General features: G+C 40.4%; 1 protein-coding gene across 1 annotated transcript; it reads left to right on the top strand.

Annotated features, from left to right (window-relative positions):
• Nucleotides 1-16,511: 16,511 nt before the first annotated feature.
• On the top strand, nucleotides 16,512-20,906 carry LOC139312006 (zinc finger protein 84-like). The gene has a single exon (XM_070936522.1). It carries the CDS (start codon nucleotides 16,984-16,986, stop codon nucleotides 18,505-18,507), a length of 1,524 nt encoding a protein of 507 aa, XP_070792623.1. The 5' UTR covers nucleotides 16,512-16,983; the 3' UTR covers nucleotides 18,508-20,906.
• Nucleotides 20,907-25,286: the final 4,380 nt, after the last annotated feature.

Genomic DNA, 25,286 nt, shown 5'->3' with positions numbered 1-25,286 from the left:
GACTGACTCTTTGTTTGATACACATTCCTTTTTTTAATTAGAAAATTTAATCTAATAAAATATATAAATCAAACAAAAACAAAGAATGATACAGAGAAGCAGGAAAGGAATCGAAAAAAGAAAAATATAATTGCACCTTCCTCCTTTTTCTCTGTTGAGAAATTGTCATCACACATTCTTATATAGAAATTATCTCTGCTCAGTTGACCAGAATAAAAACTTCCTTAAAAACGGATCCTGGCCTGGAGTCCATTCCTCAGAGAAATCCAGTCCAACATTTCCCTTCCACATTGCTTGTAGGAACAGGGAGATTTTCTCAATGTACAGGTAGCAAGCAGTAACCGGATCCTCATGGTTGAATCCCACATAAGGACTTAATTGGCCAGGTGGGATCCCAAGGAATGAGACGGGACCAGCAAGCCATGTTTTTCATAGCTTGCTTCCCAGGGATCTCATACCCCACAGCAGATGTACAACAGGAGCGCACACATACAGACTCACTATAGTTTGTAGGGACCCACCAAACTTCTTCAAACAGAATTTTACTGGAACTAATAAATGTGATTTCAGAACCATTGTAACATACTGTATGTTTCAAAGTCCTTGGAGCACGGGGGAACTAGAGGTAGTCCTCAACTTACGATAGTTAATTTGGTGACCGTAGTTACGATGACACTGAAAAAAGTGATTTATGATCATTTATCACACTTATGACCGTTGTAGCATCCCCCTGGTCTTGTGATTTACATTCAGATGTTTGACAACTGACATTTATGACAGTTGTAATTTCCCGGAGTCATGTGATCCCCTTTTGTGACATGCTATCAACCAAACTCAATGGGGAAACCAGATTCACTTAACAACAGTGTAACTCATTTAACAATGGCAATGATTCATTAACAAATGTGGCAAGAAAAGTCATAAAATGGGGAAGAAATTCACTTAACAAGTTTTTCGCTTAACAACATAAATCTTGGACTCAATTGTGGTTGTAAGTTCAGGACTACCTGTAACTGAGGACTGGAAAAGAGCTGATAGGGTCCCCATCTTCAAAAAGGTAAAAAATATGCAGAAATTTACAGACAAATCAGCCTGACATGAATATCTGGTAATATCTTGGAAAACATATCCAAGCAAAAAATCTGTGAACACCTAGAAGCAAACAAGTTACAACCATTAGCCAACATGGGTTGATCCAGTGGTGAAATCCTCCATGGAAAATAATTTCATTATTTGACAAAGTGACTAAATTAGTGGACCAGAGAAATGTTGAGGACATAGTATACTTAGTTTTCAGTAAATCATTTGATTAAGTAGATCACAACCTACTTCTTTGCAAGGTAAAAAAGTGTGAACTTGAATAGTGGCCCCTATCTAACAAAATGATATTCAACAAAGATAAAAATAAAGTTTTACACTTAGACAAGAAAAACCAATTGCATAGGTATAATTAAACTAGGTGAAACCTGGTTTAATTCCCGTAACTGTGAGAGGGATCTTGGAGTCCTAGTGGATAGCAGGGTGGATTTGATTTAAATCACAATTTAAATCACTAGTCAGTAAGGCTTGATTTAAATCATAGTTTTCTACATAAAGACTAATTCTTGCTGGTATAACTTTAATATGCAAGTAGATGAAGATTTTTAGAATAACTTTTCATATTAGTTTTTTTATCCCCAGTTTAATAGGTTAATCATTCATATTTGGACAACTTTTCTGTTGTACCTAGGAAGGAGAAAAATAATCATTACCTTAATAATAACAATTTAAATAGATTTATTCAACTGAAACAATAACATTACAGCATATGTTATTTGCTTAAACAAACATCCATGTTTGTTAACTAATTTGGCTAAACAATATATATATATTTTAAGAAACTTAGACTGTCAGCCCAGCCTACACATGAAAAACTTAAATACTGTCCTCTGTAGCTCACTCGTCATCTTCATCTTCTTTGTTCATAATTTGGAAAAGAAAAACAAGCTTTCCTGCTTTATCGGGTCCCAAACGATTTCTCAATTTAGAATGAATGAGTCCAAAGGAAGAGAATATTCTTTCAACACCTGCAGAAGAAGCTACTGCTGTTAAAAGTGAAATCATTACTTGAACAGTCTCTAAATCCAAGTGCTTAAGTGACTTCCACCAGTTCATTGGTGTGACTTTCTTTAAAATATCTTCAGCAAACATATATTTCTTGAATGGTTCCCCCTAGCTTTGAAGTTTATTATAGTTGGCATTACAGATGGATGATTGCTGGATACCCATGTCATAGCTAACTCCTCTTCCTCAGCTCTTAAGTTTTGACCCTGATACTGGATATTGACAATATTTGCCAAAAAATGAGCTGGAGACAGTACTTGTCCCATTCGTTTTTTTAATGCGTGTAATTTAATTCTGGCCATGTGTAGTTCTGTTTTTAAGTGTTCACTCAGTTCCTTCCAAATTTCAACAGCATCAGCAATAAAACAGCTATTTTTCTGTATTTTGTTTAAAGCTTTAGAGATGGGTTTCAGGATGCTCAACATATGTTCAACATTTCTCTTTAGCCCAATGTTGAGGATTTTGGCCGTGACAGTGCCATCTATTTTATCTCGGTTTTCTTCACAAACTCTCATCAGAATAGGCCAGTTCTTGATATACTGCTCAAAACAGTCCACCACAGAGTTCCATCTAACATCTTGTGGGAGCGTTAGCTTGGTTCCACCCATCCTTTTCAGAGCTGCTGCAGCAAAATGATTGTTACGGAAGTATTTAGCAATTTCAACAACATTAGTCTTTATTTCTGGAACACTTAAGTCTTTGGCTAAGAGATGCAGCAAATGAGCACTGCAACCATATGTTATTAGCTTTGTATTCCCTTCCTGCTCTTCTAAATTTCTTCTCATCTTGGATACATTTGCAGCATTGTCTGTGACCAAACTGCATACTAGACATTTGAATTTTTGTTCACATATTATTATAGCTTTTACTGCCACTTCTTGTAGGTATTCTGCTGTGTGTGCATTTCCTGACATATCAATTGTTTGTGCAAGGAAGACTTTCCCTTCTTCTTTTGTTATACAAGCACATACAATAGGATCATTGTGGACATTACTCCACCCATCAATACTTAGGTTAACAATTCTACCCTCCAGAGCTGTTGCACATTGCTCCATTTCTCTGTCATACACTTTATCCAGCAGTTTCCCTGCAACATCTGCTCTGCTGGGTGGACTGTATCCTGGTCTCAGTGACTGAACCATATTAATGAAATGTGGGTTCTCAGTCAGACGGAAAGAAGAGTTTGTTGCATAAACAAACTGGGCAATTTTTTCATCAATTAACTCTTTTTCTAATCTGCTAGTTTTTATCACAAACTTATCTATGGTGGTTCCAGGAGGGAAGGGTTTTTTCTTTCTTTTAGGTGATAGTGATATGTGGCTGTGGGTGTCTGATGATGATGATGCTAATGAAGCACTATCCTGGATGGATAACTCTGAAACTGTAGAACAGGAGGATGGTGATCTTGAAGGTGGATAGTTTCCAGAATCCATGAATTCCCCTAAACAAAAAAGTCAATGCTGTTATTTTATTGTTTATACAATTTCTGCTTATTGTACACAGCACTGCCCCAAAAGGAATATTTGCTTTTCTTCATAACTGTACCAAATGACAGTAACATGCAGTAATAATAAGAAATATAATTTTGCTTACCAACCTGCCTTACCGATAGGTAAAGGAACTTCATTAAAATATTGCCAAACTGGGTCTCTTTTACGGCCTGCTGCCATTATAGGTTTTTTCCTCCAAGGAAAGAATGTGATAAACCTCAGGTCATACACACAAAAAGATCCAAAGACTTGTCTGTCTGTGGCTGTGCAGTATTGTGCTCAGAAAGTTTCACTTTCATTTTGTATTGCTTGTCTGCTTGCCCCTTCCTCCTCACACTTAGTTTCACTTTCTTCTTGTGCAGATCTATTCCACTCCAAACAATCAGAAAAATATTGTTTCTATTCTATTCACTGAACTTCTTGAAACTTAGCACTGAAGGGGTTGATTCTGTATTCATAGGTTTGTAGACCAATAGGATTAAGGTCTTTTTCTCAACTCTGTTCATGTTATAACATTTTTGCTGTGAAGAAGAGACATTTGATCTCTGCTGAGTCAAATTCAGTTTTGAGAACTGCAAAAGTAAACCAAACATCTGTGATAATATCTTGTAGGCAGAGAAACTGCCCAATAATCTTACAAAAACCTCTGGAAGAGCATGACATTGTGAATGGATTAATGGAATTTATTTACCAAAAAAATTAAACATATACAGTCTTATTCTACATAATTAAAAAACTAATCTTTATTTCATGATGGAATAACCTTTGGATGGTAATATATTTTCCTCAAAAAGCATTTTATTAAAAAAAATCCGATTTAAATAAAAAAAAATCCGATTTAAATAAAAAAAATCTGTTTTTTTTTATTTTTTTAAAAAAATCATTGATTTTTATCCACCCTGGTGTATAGTCACTTAAATGTGAGCTAACAGTTCAGATCAGATCAGATCAGATTAACAGAGTTGGAAGGGATCTTATAGGTCATCTAGTGCAACCCCCCGCTCAAGCAGGAGACCCTATACCATATCTGACAAATGGCAGTCCAATCTTTTCTTGAAAGTCTCGAGTGATGAAGCTCCCACAACTTCCGAAGGCAAGCTCTTCCATTGGTTGATTGTTCTCACTGTCAGAAAGTTCCTCCTCATTTCTAGGTTGAACCTCTCTTTGGTCAGTTTCCATCCATTATTCCTTGTCTGGCCTTCAGGTGCTTTGGAAAATAGCTTGACCCCCTCCTGTCCATAGCAGTCCCTCAAATATTGGAAGACTGCTATCATGTCTCCCCTGGTCCTTCTCTTCACTAGACTAGCCATGCCCAGTTCCTGTAACCGTTCTTCATCTGTTTTAGTCTCCAGTCCCCTAATCATCCTGGTTGCTCCCCTCTGCACTTTGAGTTTCAACATCTTTTATAGTGTGGTGATCAAAACTGGATGCAGTACTCTAGGTGTGGTCTTACTAGAGCTTTATAGAGTGGTATTAGTACCTCACTTGATCTTGATTGTATCCCTCTGTTAATGCAATTTAGGATTGCTTTGGCTTTTTTAGCTGCCGCTGCACACTACTGCCTCATATTCAGCTGATTGTGCACTAAGACTCCAAGATCCCTCTCACAGTCGCTGCTATTAAGCCTGGTTTCCCCCAGTATCTGTGTGTACTTTTGGTTTTTCTTACCTAAGTGTAAGATTTTACTTTTCTCTACATTGAATTTCATTTTGTTCGATAGGGCCCAGTGTTCAAGTCTGTCAAGATCCATCTAGATCTTGACCCTATCTTCTAGAGTGTTAGCTATTCCTGCCAGCTTTGTATCATCTGCAAATTTGGTGAGTTCCCTTTCTATTCCCTCATCTAAATCGTTTATGAAGATATTGAAGAGTACTGGGCCCAAGAAGGAACCTTGTGGCACCCCCCTGCTTACTTCTCTCCATGTAGACTTACACCCATTAAGGACTACTCGTTGAGTACGGTTTGTCAGCCAGTTGCGAATCCATCTGGAGGTGAAGCTATCTATCCCACTTTTTTCTAGCTTATGAAGAAGTAGGTTGTGGTCTATTCTGTCGAATGCCTTGCTGAAGTCTAAGTATATTATGTCCACAGGATTTTGCTGGTCTACTAATTTAGTCACTATGTTGAAGAATGAAATAAGATTGGTTTGGCATGATCTGTTTTTAACAAACCTGTACTGGCTGCTAATTATTACTTTACTCGTTTCTAGGTGTTGGCAGATCTGTTTTTCTCCAGCGCGCTGCTTGGAGAATCCAAAGCGTGGGTAATGTTCACGTTCACGTAAAATACCGCCAATTCAAAATGCAAACGCTACGATCGATATTGGACTGTATTCGGCCGGGAGACCTGATGACTTCCATCGACTTGAAAGAGGCCTACCTGCACATCCCCATCCGTGCTGCGCATCGTCGTTTCCTCAGGTTTGCCTACAACAACAACCACTTTCAGTACAGGGCCATGCTGTTCGGACTCTCGTCGGCCCCTCGGGTCTTTACGAAGATGTTAGCGGCAGAGGCCGCTTCTATCAGGCTGATCCCCATACGACTGTACTGCTACCTGAAGGTCGTCTTCCTAGTCACAATTACATCCGCATGATGAGTCTCGGAATTGGCGAGTACCTTGTTGGTACGGGACGATTTGTGTGTTTTCCATCCGAACCATGTCGTCCTCAGGATGGACCCTTCATTTCTGCCCAAAGTGAATTCGACCTTCCACCGGGCTCAAGAGCTAATCCTTCCGGATTTTTGTCCGGATCCCAGGCACCAGTTAGAGGTCCAATGGCACACCCTAGACGTTCGCAGAGCACTCCACCGCTACATAAGGAGAACCTCGTCCTTCCACCATTCGGAGGCTCTGTTTGTTTCGTTTCTTCCGGCGTCCCTCGGTCAGAAAGTTTCTGCTACCACTATTGGACGATGGCTGAAAGCCTGCATCTGCAAAGCCTACTCTGTGTCAGGCAAGCCTCTCCCGGGTAAAGTCCTGCCTCATTCTACGAGGAGCGCTTCCACTTCTGCGGCGTGGGCAACTCAAGCCTCGGTTTCTGAAATTTGTAGAGCAGCCACATGGATGACTTTGTCTCCCTTCATTAAACATTATAAGATCAACTCTTTTGCGGCGGCTGACGCTTCCTTTGGCCGCCGGGTATTGCAGTCGGTGGCTGCTCCTGCCTCCTCTCCGGACCTGGCTGTTAACCCCCCCTAAGACACTTGCTTGGGTATATCCACGCTTTGGATTCTCCAAGCACCGCGCTGGAGAACGAACGTTGCTTACCTGAACATTCCTTCTCGGCGCGCTGATGGAGAATCCAACCCTCCCTTCCTTACGGATCCAGGTCCAGTGCCTTCCTCAACTGTCTATCGTCCTTTCTTCTACATGTTCTTCGTGAACTAAACTGACACTAGTCGGGCAGAGGAGGCGGAACCAAGGCTGAAAATTTAAAGGGATACACACTCAGTCTCTGGCAAGCTCAACGTGAACATTACCCACGCTTTGGATTCTCCATCAGCGCGCCGAGAAGGAACGTTCAGGTAAGCAACGTTCATTTTATTATCTTTTCCAGTATCCTCCCGGGTATTGATGTTAGGCTGATTGGTCTGTAGTTTTGGTCTGTTTTTTTCCCCTTTTTGAAGATGGGAACCACATTAGCTCTTTTCCAGTCCTTTGGTAGTTCCCTGGTGTTCCAGGATTTTTGAAAGATGTGGTGCAATGGTTCTGAGATGACATCTGCCAGCTCCTTTAGAACTCTGGGATGTAATCCATCAGGTCCTGGTGATTTGTATTCATCAGGATCAGACAGGTGTTCTCTTACTATTTTTTTTGTGATTGGCAGCAGCCAAAATTACCAATACAATCCCAGGCTGCATTAATAGAGGGATAGAATTAAGATCACATGAAGTTATAGTACTGCTTCACAAAGCCTTAGTAAGACCACACTTGGAATACTGCATCCAATTCTAGTCACCACAATATAAAAAGATATTGGGACTCTGGAAAGCATGCAGAGAAGAGCAACAAAGATGATTAGGGGACTGGAAGCTGAAACATACAAAGAACAGTTACACAAATTGGGTATGTCTAGTCTGTTGGATCCTTATCCTACGGTTGGGTAGATAATATGTACTGTAACTTTAACTGCTACAAGATGACTAATTGATTAAGTGGTTAAAACAGAAATAAAAGGAAGGCAGGAAGTTCCTTCACTCCTGCTCACTCCTGCTCCTGATATTGCTGCTAAAGATACTGTGACAGTGTTACGGAACTAGAACTGTAAGCAAACTTTGTTTTGTATTGAAAGTGTTATCTTTGTTTATGAGAAGCCAGGTTTGTTTGTTTTACAACAAGTAAAGACAATTTATTTTTCTAACAATGTTCAGAGTCTGAGAGTATCTGTGTTGCAACGCTGTCTGGTCCGTCGCTCTACTCTGCAGAGGGCAGTTTACCCTCAACACTGGTTATGGGCCCAGTGCCAGAGTGTGTGTACCAGTTACAGCAATAAGAGAGTTGCAACACACGTTATTGCTCCAGACATTCTAATACGTATTTAATATCCTGGTGAGGATGGCACAAGGTCAAGCTCCCAACTTATCACTGGTTACCCGGCTGGACGGCACCAACTACAAATCCTGGTCCACCAAGTGCAGTCTCCTGTTGCGCAAAAAAGGGCTATAGGATGTAGTGCAGAATCCACCAGACGTGACCTCCTGGAATGCTGACGATGCCGAGGATGCCAGGAAGATAGCCGAGTTCCAGAGGAAGAATGAGAGTGCATTGTGTATTATTGGTTTATCTCTAGACGATACCCAGCTTGTTCATATCGAGGGTGAACAGTCTGCTGCAAAATGCTGGAGAAATTTGAAATGTCTTTATGTTCGTGACACACTAGGGGCGCAAATTAACATTACACGAAAGTTATTTCGCACAAGACTCCTTAAGGGTGGTGACATGTTAACACACCTGAATTGCATAAAAAGCATTTTTCGAGAGCTACATCAGAAGGAGGTGGTTTTTTCCGAGCAACAACAGGTTTATATACTGTTATCATCGCTAGATGAAAGCTACGACGACGTAGTAACATCATTTGAAGGTCTCACACAGCAGGAACTAACTTTGGCCAATGTAACCTCACGACTACTAGAAGAGGCCAGAAGGAGAGAAGAAAGAAAACAACTAAGGGAAGAACCCGAGTTGATTAATGTAAATGTAAAGGCAAATAATCATGTATATGCTGTAAAACATTGTTTTAATTGTGGCAAGAAGGGTCATATAGCCAAGTTTTGCAGAAGGCTGAAACCAAAAACCATGGTTTATGATAAAAAACAATGTAATGTAGCTATGTCTGATAAGAAAACGGTTAACCACGATTCGTGGGTTATTGATAGCGGGGCGTCGCTATGCATTGTCAGAACACAAACTATTTTGTGAAAATGTTGCCTAGTAATAATAAGGTTTCTTTAGCAAATGGGTGGAAGCTAAAGGCATGTGGTGAGGAAATGGCAATATGTCATATGTAAAAGAAAAAATGCATATGTTATATGTTCCAAATCTAAATTTTAATTTGATTTCGGTTAGAGTATTGGTTAAGCTAGGATATACAGTAACGTTTAGAACCAATGATTGTTTAATTGAAAAAGGTGAAACCAAGATTATTGGAAAACTGAAAGATGGTTTATATGTATTATCTGGTAACCATGTTACAAATGTTGTATACTCAAATGTCAAACCACATGATGAATGTGTTCACTTGCTTCACAGACGTATGGGGCGTATCAGTTTTAAGATGTTACAGAAAACTGTAAAATTAGTTGATGGATTGAAGCTGAAACTATGTAACCAGTATTTAAATTGCAATATTTGTAATCAGCAGAAAAGTAGAACAATCCTTGCTAATAGGTTTGAGGGTTTAAAATGAAGAGACCACTGGAAGTGGTATTTGCTGATTTAATAGGGCCAATGAAGGCTAGTTTAGGGGGTGCTTGCTATGTTCTCAGTATAGTTGACCATTATTCCAGGTATGGTTTTTGCTACCTATTGAAGTCTAAGATAGATACTTTTCGGTATTTTGTTCAATGGATTAAGTTTGTGGAGAGGAAAACAAATCAAAAAATAGTTACTATTGTAATTGACAATGGTACTGAGTTTGTCAACACAAGGTTTAAATCAATGTTAGCTAATGCTGGTATAAAGCACAAATGTTCAGCTCCATATCGACCACAGCATAACTCGTATGTTGAAAGGAGAGGACAAACTCTACAAGCAATGATGAGATCAGTGTTACCTGATGCAGGTTTACCGGCTAATTTATGGGGAGAAGCCATTATGTGTGCAAATACACTCTTAAACAACACCATAAATACAACCACTAACAAAATTCCATATACCGTATGGCATGGAAGGAAGCCAGATTTGAGCTACATACACACATTTGGATCACCTGCATGGGTACATACTCCAGCGCAGTTAAGGCGTAAGGGCCAGAGTAGGGCACAACAATTAATATTTGTTGGTTATAATTCAAACCACAGGTCCTACAGATTTTGGGTAAAAGGAACAGCAACGGTAGTTAACAGTGCAAATGCCAGGTTTATGGAGCATGTAGGGTAGAATAAATTAGGTACTGAAAATGAGGTTATCATTGAAACTCAGACTGAAGCTACCAATGAAATACCAGAGATCCAGAGCGAAGAGGTAGAGAAAGACATAGTACAGGAAGAGGTTAAGGTAGAGAGGCAATCTGTAAGTCCTGAACTTCCAAGAAGGTCGAGTAGAGTAACAAGACCACCTGATAGGTATCAGGCAACTACACTCTATCAAGTAAATAAAGTCCCTACTACATTTAATGAGTTGACCACGTTTCCACCTGAAGACCAGAAAGTGTGGAGAGGTGCAATGACTAAAGAACTACAATCTTTGCAGAATTTGCAAGTGTATGAGTCTGTAACAATTCCAAAAGGGAAAACTATACTCAGTAGTAAGTGGGTATATAAATTAAAAACTGGGATAGATGGGATACCAATATATAAAGCTAGGCTAGTAGCTCAAGGATTTAATCAGTCTCCTAATGATTACGATGAAGTATTCGCTCCAAGCTTAAAAGCCATTACATTACGAGCAGCGTTGGTATGGGCAGCTAGAAATAAATATATAGTTACCCATTTAGATGTAGAGACCGCATATCTGCATGCACCATTACAGCATGAAATTTATTTAAAGAAACCCTCAGGATTTGAGGAAAATGGGAAGGCTGACTGTTGGTTATTAAAGAAAAGTCTGTATGGGTTAAAACAGTCAGGTTATGAATGGAACCAGTGCATTGTAAAAACATTGAAGAATATCGGATTTAAAGCAGGATTAGCAGATCCATGTTTATTTAAAATGGAATGGTATAGTATCATTATTACTTCTTTTTACGGACGATATAGCTCTGATTACAAAGAATGAACAAGAGGCCAACAGGATTGTTGATGAATTAAAAGCTCATGTCAGGATTAAAAATCTAGGGGAGATACAACAATACCTAGGTGTAAGGATCGAAAAAACTAGGGGAGGATTTAAATTATCCCAAACTGATAAAATTAATAATCTATTACAACAGTTCAGAATGGAATTGTGTAAACCATCAAAGACACCTATGGCTCAAGATTATTGCAACACTGATGTGCAAAGTCCGTTGTTTGATAAAGGGATATACCAATCGTTGATTGGCAGTTTATCATACATTAGCAATTGGTCTAGACCCGATATTTCTTATAGTGTGAACCAATTAGCTAGATTCAACATGGAACCTACAGAAAGACACTAGCAAGGAGCAAAACGTATTCTTAGATATCTGAAATATACCATGCATCATGCCTTGTATCTACAACCATCAGAAGAATTGCATGTAACCGCTTATGCAGATGCTAGTTTTGCAACAGATGTGAATACAAGAAAATCAACCTCAAGAATCGCTGTATTTCTGGGAAAATCTTTGATATGGTGGCGTTCAATAAGACAGAAGCATTTAAGTATGTCTACAATGGAAGGAGAGTTTTCTTGTTTATTTTTGTTATGTACGAATTTGATCAGTATTAAGCAGCTGATTTAGGAATAGATATACAAGATCGTATAATAGTATATGAAGATAATCAGGCAGCGATAAAAATGGCGACAAATATAGCTGTAAAGACTAGAACAAAACATACAGATCTTCGATATCTCAATGTAAGAGAATGTATAAAGAACAAGATGATAGAGCTTGTATATTGTGCATCAGAAAACAATGTGGCAGATCATTTCACAAAAGCACAGGGAAGTAGGAAACAAATAGATACATGTGAACAGTATGGTTTAAGATTGTAAATATATTAGTCTACCCAAAGGGGAGAATGTTGGATCCTTATCCTACGGTTGGGTAGATAATATGTACTGTAACTTTAACTGCTACAAGTTGACTAATTGATTAAGTGGTTAAAACAGAAATAAAAGGAAGGCAGGAAGTTCCTTCACTCCTGCTCACTCCTGCTCCTGATATTGCTGCTAAAGATACTGTGACAGTGTTACGGAACTAGAACTGTAAGCAAACTTTGTTTTGTATTGAAAGTGTTATCTTTGTTTATGAGAAGCCAGGTTTGTTTGTTTTACAACAAGTAAAGACTATTTATTTTTCTAACAACGTTCAGAGTCTAAGAGTATCTGTGTTGCAACGCTGTCTGGTCCGTCGCTCTACTCTGCAGAGGGCAGTTTACCCTCAACATAGTCCAGGGTGTCAAACTCGATTTCATTGAGGCCCACATCAGGGTTGTGTTTGACCTCTGGGGGCCGGAGAGGGCATGGCCAGGTTGGGCGTGACCAGATCGATATCACTCACATTGGGGGCGCCTCTGGTGCCCCAAGCGCTCTGCCAGAGAAAACTGGCTCCCAAGCTGTTTTTGGTTGCGATGGCTTCCTGCAAACCTCTGAACTCGGGAGGGCTGCATTCGGCCACCAGCCCTTGAGTTTGACACCCCTCGACTAGTCTACTGAAAAGGACAAGGGGAGGCATGATAGGAGTCTTCCAATATTTGAGTGGCTGCCACAAAGAGGAGGGTCTCAAGTTATCTTCCTAAACACTAGAAGGTAAGACATGGAACAATGGATGGAAACTAACAAAGGAGAGAAGCAACCTGGAAACTTACAGTGTGAATTAATGAGTGCCTTCAGCTTGCCTTCAGAAGTTGTGGGTGCTTCATCACTGGAAGTTTTAAAAAATAGATTGGATAGTCACTTGTCTGAAATGGGATAGAGTCTCCTGCTTGAGCAGGGGGTTGGAACAGAAGATCTCCATGGTCCCTTCCAACTCTATTTATTCATTGTATCATTGATCTTGAAAGCTGCAGCCTTGAATTTGCTGTGGGAGCACCAGGAACAGGTCAATGGGTAGATTTTGTGGGGAGGAAGAAGTTCCAGTTTGGTGTAGTGGGGAAGGCACCAGGTTAGAGACAGAGAAACGCTCAGTTCCAGTCCCACCTGTTGAACTTTGGCCAGTCCTCTCAGCCCTTGGAAGCAGGAAATGGGGGGGGGAACCCTGGGGGGGGAACCCCTCCCAAAAACCCTTCCAAAGGAAACTGCAAGGCCAGGCATCTAGATTGACCCAAAGGCACCAAAAACAAAGTAGCATCACTTTTTCACTTGGCTCAGTTGCAAAGGTCGGTTGCTGGGAATCGAAAACGACCTGCTGCAATGTAATCACAGGAAACCTCTTCCCAACGCCTTGGTGGAGATTGGAAAAGCGTGTTTTTCCATCTCCTGTCGCTAGATGGCGGTCAGGCAACATCTGTGCCTAGAAAGCCATCAACACTGCATTGCTAGAAAGGCTGGGAGGAGAGGAGAGGAGAGGAGAGGCGCAGAGGAACTTCCTCTTCCGGATGGCTGATGGGAGGAAGTTGGTGTGCAGAGCGGCTTTTCTGCTGTTTCCATGGTCGGAGCAGCAGCTGGCCGGTGAGTTGAGGGCTGCAGGTGGGAGGAGAGTCCGGGAGCAACTTGGGCTGGAAGCGGAGAAGCAACTGGGCTGAAGCCTCTCAGCTGCGGCTGCTGCAGGTTCCTTCCCTCCCCAAATGGAAGCCCACTGGTGCTGCAGGCTGGGAAACTGGGGGCTGCAATTTCTGCTGCTGGGAAGCTTGAAAAAGCCTCTTTCAAGTGGAGGTTGGTTCTTTGGGAATGGCTTCCCTCCAGAGGTTGTGGCTGCTCCGTCCCTGGAGGGTTTTGAGGGGAGATTGGGCAGCCATTTGCTCTGGACGGAATAGGGTCTCCTGCCTGAACAGGGGATGGACTAGAAGTCCTCCAAGGTCCCCCCAACTCAATTCTTCTCTTATGGACCTGATGTTTTCTGGGCAACAAGGTCGGATTTATTTGCCTCTGGTCTTTTTTGGGTTGTTCTTGTTTTGTTCTACTTCCATTTCTAGCTAACAAGTATGTGTTTCCTATTGGTGCCCCCCCAGGCTCCACTGTGCTTAACCCAGCACTTTTTAAAAAATAGCTATTGAATGTTTGAACTGTCCGGGTGTATTTATTTATAAAATGTATTGGCCACCAACCTTACCGTGACATAACTGCGATTGACAGATATGGCTCAGTGAAATAAGAGACAGAGTCCAAGTGTGTGTGTGTTGATAAGCCAATGCATTTCTTCATCCTCCTAAGAAGGAAGGAACCCTGAGCTTAGTTCAAGGCAGATATTTATACATTTCTTTGCTTTCGCTTCATTACATAAGAGGCAGTTGGCACATGACAGAGAAGATATAGAAGTATAGAAATAATGAAAATAATCAAGTTTGCCTTCTGTGGTTTTGGTCACATGCCTGACCCATAGGCTAGTGTTTCCTGTGAAATTTTCCATGGCTTCAAAAGCCTTTTGAGGCCTGAACTTCAGCCTTGCCATCTCAACATATGAGCAATCATCCAATTCATCCAATTCCTGATTAATAATAGCTCAGAAGGTTTCAGATGTTTTTCAGACTTCAAAGACATGAATTATCTTCATATTGTAGGTGTGTATATTTTTATTTCTGAATGTACATACCTGCAAATGTATAATCTATCCCCAGGACCTCCAGATAAGCAGTCATGTGAAAAAGAAAGTATACTCTCCTTGACTTTTATGATTTTACATATCAAGGCATGGTAAAAATCAATTGGTCCTTAGAAGTTCTTAATAGTCAGTAAATACAACCATAGCTGAACAACAACACATGAAATATTACATCAGGTCATCATTTATTTTATAAAAAGGAAGCCAAAACGGAGAAGTCATGTATGAAAAATGTATGATTCAATAATTTGTAGAACCACCTTTAGCAGCAACAACTAGAAGTAATTCTTTTCTGTGTGACTTTATCAGTCTCTTGCAGTGTTGTGGAGGAATTTTGGCCCATTCTCCTTTACAACATTGCTTCAGTTCATTGAGGTTTGAGGGTGTTTTTTTATGCACAACTCTCTTGAGGTCCTGCCAATTGGGTTGAGGTCTAGACTTTGACTGCAGCACCTTGATTCTTTTTCAGCCATTTTGTTGTAGATTTGCTGATGTGTTTTGCGGCCATTATCCTGTTGCATAATCCTTTGTCAGCCAAGCTTTAGCTATTGGTGTGATGGCCTCTGGCCCAATTGCATTATGGCCAACCATCTCCACTTTGGTCTGGTCTGTGCAAAGGACAGTGTTCCCGAAGTCCTGTGATTTGTTCAGATGCAACTTTGCAAACAACAGCCATGTGCTATGACCTTTTTAGAGAGAAGAGGCTTTCTCCATTCAACCCTTCCAAACGAACCATACTTCTTCAGTATTTTTCTAATTCCATTGTTTTGAATCTTAACATTTAACATGCTAACTGAAGCCTGTAGAGCAGGGGCGTCAAACATGCGTCATCACAGCATGATCATGTGATCACAACTTTTTCCCCTTTAAACGTGGCCGTGGCCAGTGTGTGACCCATCTGGCGCACAGGCCACTAGTTTGACAGCCCAGCTGTAGAGTCTGAGATATAACTCTTTGCAATTTCTCTGGCCATTGCACCGTCTGACCTTGGGCTGAATTTCCTTGAACGTCCACTCCTGGGAAGATTAGCAACTCTCCTGAATGCTTTACACTTGTCTTCCGCACTGTAGAATGATGGGTTTTTAATTGTTTGGAAATGATCTTTTAAACCTTCCCAAATTGATGGGCAGCAACAATTTCTTCTCTAAGATCATTGCTGATTCTTTATTCTTTGGCATTGTGTTAACACACAACTCAGTGTCAGAGATAGATGTAATCATACTTGCTGATGATCAATTGATCAAGGGCATTTTATTAGCGGTACGTGGCTGCTACTTCCCCTCTTTATACTATGGAAGCAGTGAGAAATTTCCTAATGGTGAGAACAATTAACCAGCAGAACGGCTGGCCTTCAGAAGTTGTGGTGCTCATCACTGGAGGCTTTTCAGAAGAGATGAGACAGCCATTTGTCTGAAATGATATAGGGTGACCTCCAAGGTCCCTTCCAATTCTGTTATTCTCTTCTGTTCTGTTGCGATGATATTTATGATACCCTGATAAGTAAAACCACAAGAAATCAAAGCAGGTGTAGTTTCTTTTTCAATTGATTGTATTTGAAAACAACCCTTTGCATTGCTAAGAATTTGTGATTGACTGAAGTCAACAATCAAATTAGAATCATTGAATGGATATTCGAACTTGGTTCTGGGTGGTCTTCCATGTGTCAATTGAATCATGATCAATGTAAGAGGTTATTGCAGCATTGTGGCATGTTTGCTTTTTCATTATAATGTAAACTTTTTTCTTCTTTTCTCATCTTCTGCAACCATTTTATGCGCAATTAAAAATATATTTTTATTTGAATCTTATAGACAAAGAAGATGGCAATGAGCACTCTGGACAACTGAGGATAACAAACAACTTTGAATAGCAAAACAAGTCAGTCCAGAAATCAAAATATTTTCCATTTCCTTCAGAGAGTCCCCCAGCAGGTGAGAGAGAAATGAGAGAAAATCAAGAAGAGATTTCTAACTGGAAAAATAGAGTGTGAAATTAATGCATACGTTACATGAAAAGTCAAGGGAGATTATTTTTCCATTCAGGAAAAGAGGGAAATATCTGGAAGTTACTGGGGAGGAAGCCACGTAGAGCAGACAGTGTTGCAGGCCTCGCTCTGGGAGGAAGAAAATCACCAGTAAATCAAAGCAGCACTAAAGATATTATCCATATTTTTGACCACCTCAAGAATATTAGTTGTGGAAAAGATCCATAGACGTTTCTGTTCTGGGAAAGATACAACTTGCAAATCACAGCTGATTATGCCAGAGGGGATCCAGACTGGAGAAAAACCGTACAAATACTCTGAATGTGGCAAAAGCTTTGGTCAGAACAACTCCATTTTCTTTCATGGAAGGACCCACACAAGAGAGAAGCCCTACAAATGTTCCCAATGCGGTAAATGCTTTAGCAAGCATGGCAACGTGGACTCACACCAAGGAGAAACCCTTTGAATGTCCTGATTGTGGGAAATATTTCAGTCAGAATTCCAGCCTGGTTAAACACCAGAGGATTCACACAGGAGAGAAACCATTTGAATGTCCTGACTGTGGGAAAAGTTTCAGTCAAAATTGCAACCTCATTGGCCACCAGAGGACTCACACAGGAGAGAAACCCTTTGAATGTCCTGACTGTGGGAAAAGTTTCAGTCAAAATTCCACCCTGGTTAAACACCAGAGGATTCACACAGGAGAGAAACCCTTTGAATGTCCTGATTGTGGGAAAAGTTTCAGTTGGAATTCCAGCCTGGTTAAACACCAGAGGATTCACACAGGAGTGAAACCTTTTGAATGTCCCGACTGTGGGAAAAGTTTCAGTCGGAATTCCAACCTCATTGGCCACCAGAGGACTCACACAGGAGAGAAATCCTTTGAATGTCCTGACTGTGGGAAAAGTTTCAGTCAAAATTGCAACCTCATTGACCACCAGAGGACTCCCACAGGAGAGAAACCCTTTGAATGTCCTGACTGTGGGAAAAGTTTCAGTCAAAATTCCAGCCTGGTTAAACACCAGAGGATTCACACAGGAGTGAAACCCTTTGAATGTCCTGACTGTGGGAAAAGTTTCAGTTGGAATTCCAACCTCCTTGACCACCAGAGGACTCACACAGGAGAGAAACCCTTTGAATGTCCTGACTGTGAGAAAAGTTTCAGTACCAATTTCAGCCTCGTGACACACCAGAGAATTCACACAGGAGAAAAACCCTTTAAATGTCCTGACTGTGGGAAAAGTTTCAGTCAGAATTCCAACCTCATTGGCCACCAGAGGACCCACACAGGAGAGAAACCCTTTGAATGTCCTGACTGTGGGAAAAGTTTCAGTCGGAATTCCAACCTCATTGGGCACCAGAGGACTCACACAGGAGAGAAACCCTTTGAATGTCCTGACTGTGGGAAAAGTTTCAGTCAATATTTCAACCTCATTGGCCACCAGAGGACTCACACAGGAGAGAAACCCTTCGAATGTCCTGACTGTGGGAAATGTTTCAGTCAGAATTCCAGCCTGGTTCAACACCAAAGGATTCACACAGGAGAGAAACCCTTTGAATGTCCTGATTGTGGGAAAAGTTTCCGTCAGATTTCCAGCCTGGTTAAACACCAGAGGATTCATACAGGAGAGAAACCCTTTGAATGTCCTGATTGTGGGAAATGTTTCAATGATAATTCCGGCTGGGTTAGACATCAGAGGATTCACACAGGAGAGAAACCATTTGAATGTCCTGATTGTGGAAAACGTTTCAGTGAAAATTCTAGCTTGGTTAGACACCAGAGAACTCACACAGGAGAGAAACCATATGAGTGTCCAGACTGTGGGAAAGATTTCAGTACTAAGGATAGCCTTCTAAATCATACACACAGGGGAAAAACCATTTAAGTTCCCTGAGTGTGCATGATGCTTCAGGAAACCTTCCAACCTTATCGTACACAAGAAAATCCACGAGGCCCAAAGTGATGAGTGTAGACAGAGTTTGAATTTCATTTCTAATGTCACATTGTAAGTCCAGCTGAGAAATTGACTATTTAATTTGACTAGAAAGAATTTGCCTGATTTTTTGTAGGCAAATATGTCATGATATTAGTCAGAAAGGAAGAAAGAAAAAATTGGAACATACTAGTTTGATAAAGGCTATCTGGCCATCAGCAGCAGAAGTTGCTGAATATTTATTTTTGCAGAAATTGTGCAGTTATGTAAAAATCTTTTTGGGAGTGTTCTTTGCATTTTTATCATAGTAGATGATAGAAATGCCACCGACATAGTCCCAGCCTTTTTTTCCCTGGGTGCCCCCGAGATTTTCAGCCCCAGAATTCCCCCAGCCAGCATCTCTTTGGGATAGGAGCACTCAGACTATAGTTAAGAGATTGTGGCTCCTCATATAATAGCAATAGCACCTTGACTTATTTACCGCTTCACAGTGCTTTATAGCCCTCTCTAAGTGGTTTACATAGTCAGCATATTGCCCCCAACAATCTGGGTCCTCATTTTACCGACCTCGGAAGGATAGAAAGCCAAGTCAACCTTGAGCCGGTGGGAATTGAGCTGCTAAACTCGCCACCATGGCTCTTAGGAGAAAGTGAGCGTAGAGTGGAGGGATTCAAAGTTCATCTTTTCCTAACTGTTCCAGGAATTCAACGCACGAAGCATGTCTGTTCAGATTGTGTCAAGAATGAGGCACGCAAGTGGAAGAAACCACATGAATAGCAAATATTTTGGGGGAGTTTGGGGCAGTGACAAAACCAGTGTAAAATTTCAGATGTAAAGGCTGTTCTGCCCTGCAGGTGACCTTCATGAAGAAGAGCTGTAGAAATAGTTGAGGAGAAAAGGGATTGTGGTTTTCAGCACAGGATCTCCAGGTTTATTCACAACTCCTGCTGTGATCTCCTTTGTTTTTAGGGGCCTCGTTGTTAAGACTTTGACAGCTGGGGCCTGAGAGCAGCACCAAGGGACTGATACTTTTGTGGTTCTCCCCCCTTGGTGGGGAGATGTGAGAAAAAAGTTGTACAGTAGATAATCAAGCAAAATTAAATGAAGCCAATCTAAGAGTCAGAGGGGATGGTCTATAGAGCGAGGTCAAAAGCCATAAGTCCCTACTCAGACGAACAGTCCATTTCCTCAGAACCAAACTTTGAAGCTCAGATTGAAAGGTGGAAAGTAAGTGTTATTTGGAAGATACTGGATCTTGAAAACTGCAGCCTTGAATTTAGGGCTGGAGTAGCAGGAACAGCTGCATGGATAGATTTTTTGGGGAGGAAGAAAGCCCAGTTTGGTGGTCACCAGGCTAGAGCCTGAGAGACGCTCATTTCCGGTCCTGCTTTAGGCACAAAGCCATCTCAGAGGCCTTGGCCTTTCCCGTCCTCTCAGGTCTTTGAAGGGAAATCTGCTTACAAAAAACCTTGCCAAGGAAACTGCAGAGAAACGGGAGTGCAGGATAACTCCCCAAAACCTACTTTTGCAACTTTGGAGAGTGAAGCCTGACCTACTTAGCTTCCCAAGATTAGGGATGTGTTGTGCCATAAATATTTATGAAGTTCTTGTTTGTATGCACAGCTGCTAAATTATTTCCAGCTTCATCCTTTGAATAGAATAATGAAACCTGGAACAATAACAATAACACCCACCTTCCAAACCACATCTAGATAGGAGAGATTCTTTCTGTCTGCATCCTTGCAGAGCCTAAATCTCACTAGAGGGAAGAGTTGCTCTGAGCAGCCTTCCCAATCTCCACAGGAGTTAGCTTTATTATTCCCAAACAGTTTGGGCAAAAGACTTGGAGGGCACTACTTTGCAGAAAGCTGATGTATAGATTTTGCACTTTCTTAGGGGTGACTCAGTGGAGATCAAAACCTCTCTACATCCCCCAAACTTTATGACGGATTTCCTGTGTCTGCCAAGGATTTAAGACCCAGGAGAATCAGTGGGTCAGAGGCTCAAAGGGAGCCAGCTTCATTCCTGCTGCCCAGAGATGCTTCCAAGCACACCCATGCTAAATGCCTTGTGCGTCTGTAACTTTGCATACACAGAAGTCTCCATTAGGTCAAAGTGAGAAAGTCACATACCCAACAGGGCTGGAAAAGGGGATTTAACAAGAGGAGATTACTGCCTGTATATGGTAAGAGCAATGTTTCCAAAAGGCATTTCCAAGGGCTGGAAAAAAGATTGGTAATACAGATGTTCATGCAACAATGTACCACTCTGTTTGATACCCATTCCTTTTTTTAAATTCAATATATTAATCTAATAAAATATACAAAATCCTTGCCAAAGAAACTGCAAGGCCAGGCATCAAGACTGACTCTTTGTTTGATACACATTCCTTTTTTTAATTAGAAAATTTAATCTAATAAAATATATAACAAAAACAAAGAATGGATACAGAGAAACAGGAAAGGAATCGAAAAAAGAAAAATATAATTGCACCTTCCTCCTTTTTCTCTGCTGAGAAATTGTCATCACACATTCTTATATAGAAATTATCTCTGCTCAGTTGACCAGAATAAAAACTTCCTTAGAAACGGATCCTGGCCTGAAGTCCATTCCTCAGAGAAATCCAGTCCAACATTTCCCTTCCACATTGCTCGTAGGAACAGGGAGATTTTCTCAATGTACAGGTAGCAAGCAGTAACCAGATCCTCATGGTTGAATCCCACATAAGGAATTAATGGGCCAGGTGGGATCCCAAGGAATGAGACGGGACCAGCAAGCCATGTTTTTCATTGCTTGCTTCCCAGGGATCTCATACCCCACAGCAGATGTACAACAGGAGCGCACACATACAGATTCACTATAGTTTGTAGGGACCCACCAAACTTCTTCAAACAGAATTTTACTGGAACTAATAAATGTGATTTCAGAACCATTGTAACATACTGTATGTTTCAAAGTCCTTGGAGCACGGGGGAACTAGAGGTAGTCCTCAACTTACAATAGTTAATTTGGTGACCATAGTTACGATGACACTGAAAAAAATGATTTATGATCATTTATCACACTTATGACCGTTGTAGCATCCCCCTGGTCATGTGATTTACATTCAGATGTTTGACAACTGACATTTATGACAGTTGTAGTGTCCCGGAGTCATGTGATCCCCTTTTGTGACATGCTATCAACCAAACTCAATGGGGAAACCAGATTCACTTAACAACAGTGTAACTCATTTAACAATGGCAATGATTCATTAACAAATGTGGCAAGAAAATTCATAAAACGGGGCAAAATTCACTTAACAAGTTTTTCGCTTAACAACATAAATTTTGGACTCAATTGTGGTTGTAATTTCAGGACTACCTGTAACTGAGGACTGGAAAAGAGCTGATAGGGTCCCCATCTTCATTATTTGACAAAGTGACTAAATTAGTGGACCAGAGAAATGTTGAGGACATAGTATATTTAGTTTTCAGTAAATCATTTGATTAAGTAGATCACAACCTACTTCTTTGCAAGGTAAAAAAGTGTGAACTTGAATAGTGGCCCCTATCTAACAAAATGATATTCAACAAAGATAAAAATAAAGTTTTACACTTAGACAAGAAAAACCAATTGCATAGGTATAATTAAACTAGGTGAAACCTGGTTTAATTCCCGTAACTGTGAGAGGGATCTTGGAGTCCTAGTGGATAGCAGGGTGGATTTGATTTAAATCAAACTGATTTAAATCACAATTTAAATCACAATTTAAATCGCTAGTCAGTAAGGCTTGATTTAAATCATAGTTTTCTACATAAAGACTAATTCTTGCTGGTATAACTTTAATATGCAAATAGATGAAGATTTTTAGAATAACAACTTTTCATATTAGTTTTTTTATCCCCAGTTTAATAGGTTAATCATTCATATTTGGACAACTTTTCTGTTGTACTTAGGAATCATTACCTTAATAATAACAATTTAAATAGATTTATTCAACTGAAACAACATTACAGCATATGTTGTTTGCTTAAACAAACATCCATGTTTGTTAACTAATTTGGCTAAACAAAATATATATATTTTAAGAAACTTAAAATGTCAGCCCACCCTACACATGAAAAACTTAAATACTGTCCTCTGTAGCTCACTCGTCATCTTCATCTTCTTCTTTGTTCATAATCTGGAAAAGAAAAACAAGCTTTCCTGCTTTGTCGGGTCCCAAACGATTTCTCAATTTAGAATGAATGAGTCCAAAGGAAGAGAATATTCTTTCAACGCCTGCAGAAGAAGCTACTGCTGTTAAAAGTGAAATCATTACTTGAAAGTCTCTAAATCCAAGTGCTTAAGTGACTTCCACCAGTTCACTGGTGTGACTTTCTTTAAAATATCTTCAGCAAACATATATTTCTTGAATGGTTCCCCCTAGCTTTGAAGTTTATTATAGTTGGCATTACAGATGGATGATTGCTGGATACCCATGTCATAGCTAACTCCTCTTCCTCAGCTCTTAAGTTTTGACCCTGATACTGGATATTGACAATATTTGCCAAAAAATGAGCTGGAGACAGTACTTGTTCCATTCGTTTTTTTAATGCGTGTAATTTAATTCTGGCCATGTGTAGTTCTGTTTTTAAGTGTTCACTCAGTTCCTTCCAAATTTCAATAGCATCAGCAATAAAACAGCTATTTTTCTGTATTTTGTTTAAAGCTTTAGAGATGGGTTTCAGGATGATCAGCATATGTTCAACATTTCTCTTTAGCCCAATGTTGAGGATTTTGGCCGTGACAGTGCCATCTATTTTATCTCGGTTTTCTTCACAAACTCTCATCAGAATAGGCCAGTTCTTGATATACTGCTCAAAACAGTCCACCACAGAGTTCCATCTAACATCTTGTGGGAGCGTTAGCTTGGTTCCACCCATCCTTTTCAGAGCTGCTGCAGCAAAATGATTGTTACGGAAGTATTTAGCAATTTCAACAACATTAGTCTTTATTTCTGGAACACTTAAGTCTTTGGCTAAGAGATGCAGCAAATGAGCACTGCAACCATATGTTATTAGCTTTGTATTCCCTTCCTGCTCTTCTAAATTTCTTCTCATCTTGGATACATTTGCAGCATTGTCTGTGACCAAACTGCATACTAGACATTTGAATTTTTGTTCACATATTATTATAGCTTTTACTGCCACTTCTTGTAGGTATTCTGCTGTGTGTGCATTTCCTGACATATCAATTGTTTGTGCAAGGAAGACTTTCCCTTCTTCTTTTGTTATACAAGCACATACAATAGGATCATTGTGGACATTACTCCACCCATCAATACTTAGGTTAACAATTCTACCCTCCAGAGCTGTTGCACATTGCTCCATTTCTCTGTCATACACTTTATCCAGCAGTTTCCCTGCAACATCTGCTCTGCTGGGTGGACTGTATCCTGGTCTCAGTGACTGAACCATATTAATGAAATGTGGGTTCTCAGTCAGACGGAAAGAAGAGTTTGTTGCATAAACAAACTGGGCAATTTTTTCATCAATTAACTCTTTTTCTAATCTGCTAGTTTTTATCACAAACTTATCTATGGTGGTTCCAGGAGGGAAGGGTTTTTTCTTTCTTTTAGGTGATAGTGATATGTGGCTGTGGGTGTCTGATGATGATGATGCTAATGAAGCACTATCCTGGATGGATAACTCTGAAACTGTAGAACAGGAGGATGGTGATCTTGAAGGTGGATAGTTTCCAGAATCCATGAATTCCCCTAAACAAAAAAGTCAATGCTGTTATTTTATTGTTTATACAATTTCTGCTTATTGTACACAGCACTGCCCCAAAAGGAATATTTGCTTTTCTTCATAACTGTACCAAATGACAGTAACATGCAGTAATAATAAGAAATATAATTTTGCTTACCAACCTGCCTTACCGATAGGTAAAGGAACTTCATTAAAGTATTGCCAAACTGGGTCTCTTTTACGGCCTGCTGCCATTATAGGTTTTTTCCTCCAAGGACAGAATGTGATAAACCTCAGGTCATACACACAAAAAGATCCAAAGACTTGTCTGTCTGTGGCTGTGCAGTATTGTGCTCAGAAAGTTTCACTTTCATTTTGTATTGCTTGTCTGCTTGCCCCTTCCTCTTCACATTTAGTTTCACTTTCTTCTTGTGCAGATCTATTCCACTCCAAACAATCAGAAAAATATTGTTTCTATTCTATTCACTGAACTTCTTGAAACTTAGCACTGAAGGGGTTGATTCTGTATTCATAGGTGTTATGTATGTATCTAATTTGTGCGGGAAATTCAAATGTACTGTGAATTCTGATTGGTTCTTGGTCGCCCCTGAAAAGTATATAAAGAGGGCTGTTGCCTGTGTTCCTTTGCTGAAGTCTCACCCTGAATTAAAGAGCTATTATTACTAGCCTGCTTGTGCCTCTCGTTATTCCCACGCTACAACATTGGCGACGAAGGTGGGATAGAGGACACAAGAGGCAATTCAAAAAGAGCTTGGAGTTTCAGCCAGGGTGACTAGCAAACACGGAGACACGGCATGTCTGCCTACGTTCCGCCAAAACCCTTCGACCCGACCTGAGAGAAATGGGGATCGTATCTGACCAAGTTCAAGTGCTCCCTGGAAGCGAGTGAAATGCAAGGGCTCTCAGCGAACAGAAAAAGGGCTCTGTTCTGCGGGCTAGACGTATTCGAGATGGCCGAATCCCTCTGCGAGCCAACCCCAGTCCAGACGGTTCCCT

Source organism: Pituophis catenifer, unplaced genomic scaffold, assembly GCF_029215685.1.
Source record: "Pituophis catenifer annectens isolate HBS135680 unplaced genomic scaffold, rPitCat1.0.hap2 SCAF_2, whole genome shotgun sequence".
Lineage (NCBI taxonomy): Eukaryota > Metazoa > Chordata > Lepidosauria > Squamata > Colubridae > Pituophis > Pituophis catenifer.
Note: the sequence above shows the minus strand (reverse complement) of the source record. Positions and strands in the feature narration are given on the sequence as shown.

Coding starts and splice junctions, on each gene's coding strand:
- LOC139312006 (XM_070936522.1), top strand. CDS start 16,984: ATGGAAGGACCCACACAAGAGAGAAGCCCTACAAATGTTCCCAATGCG.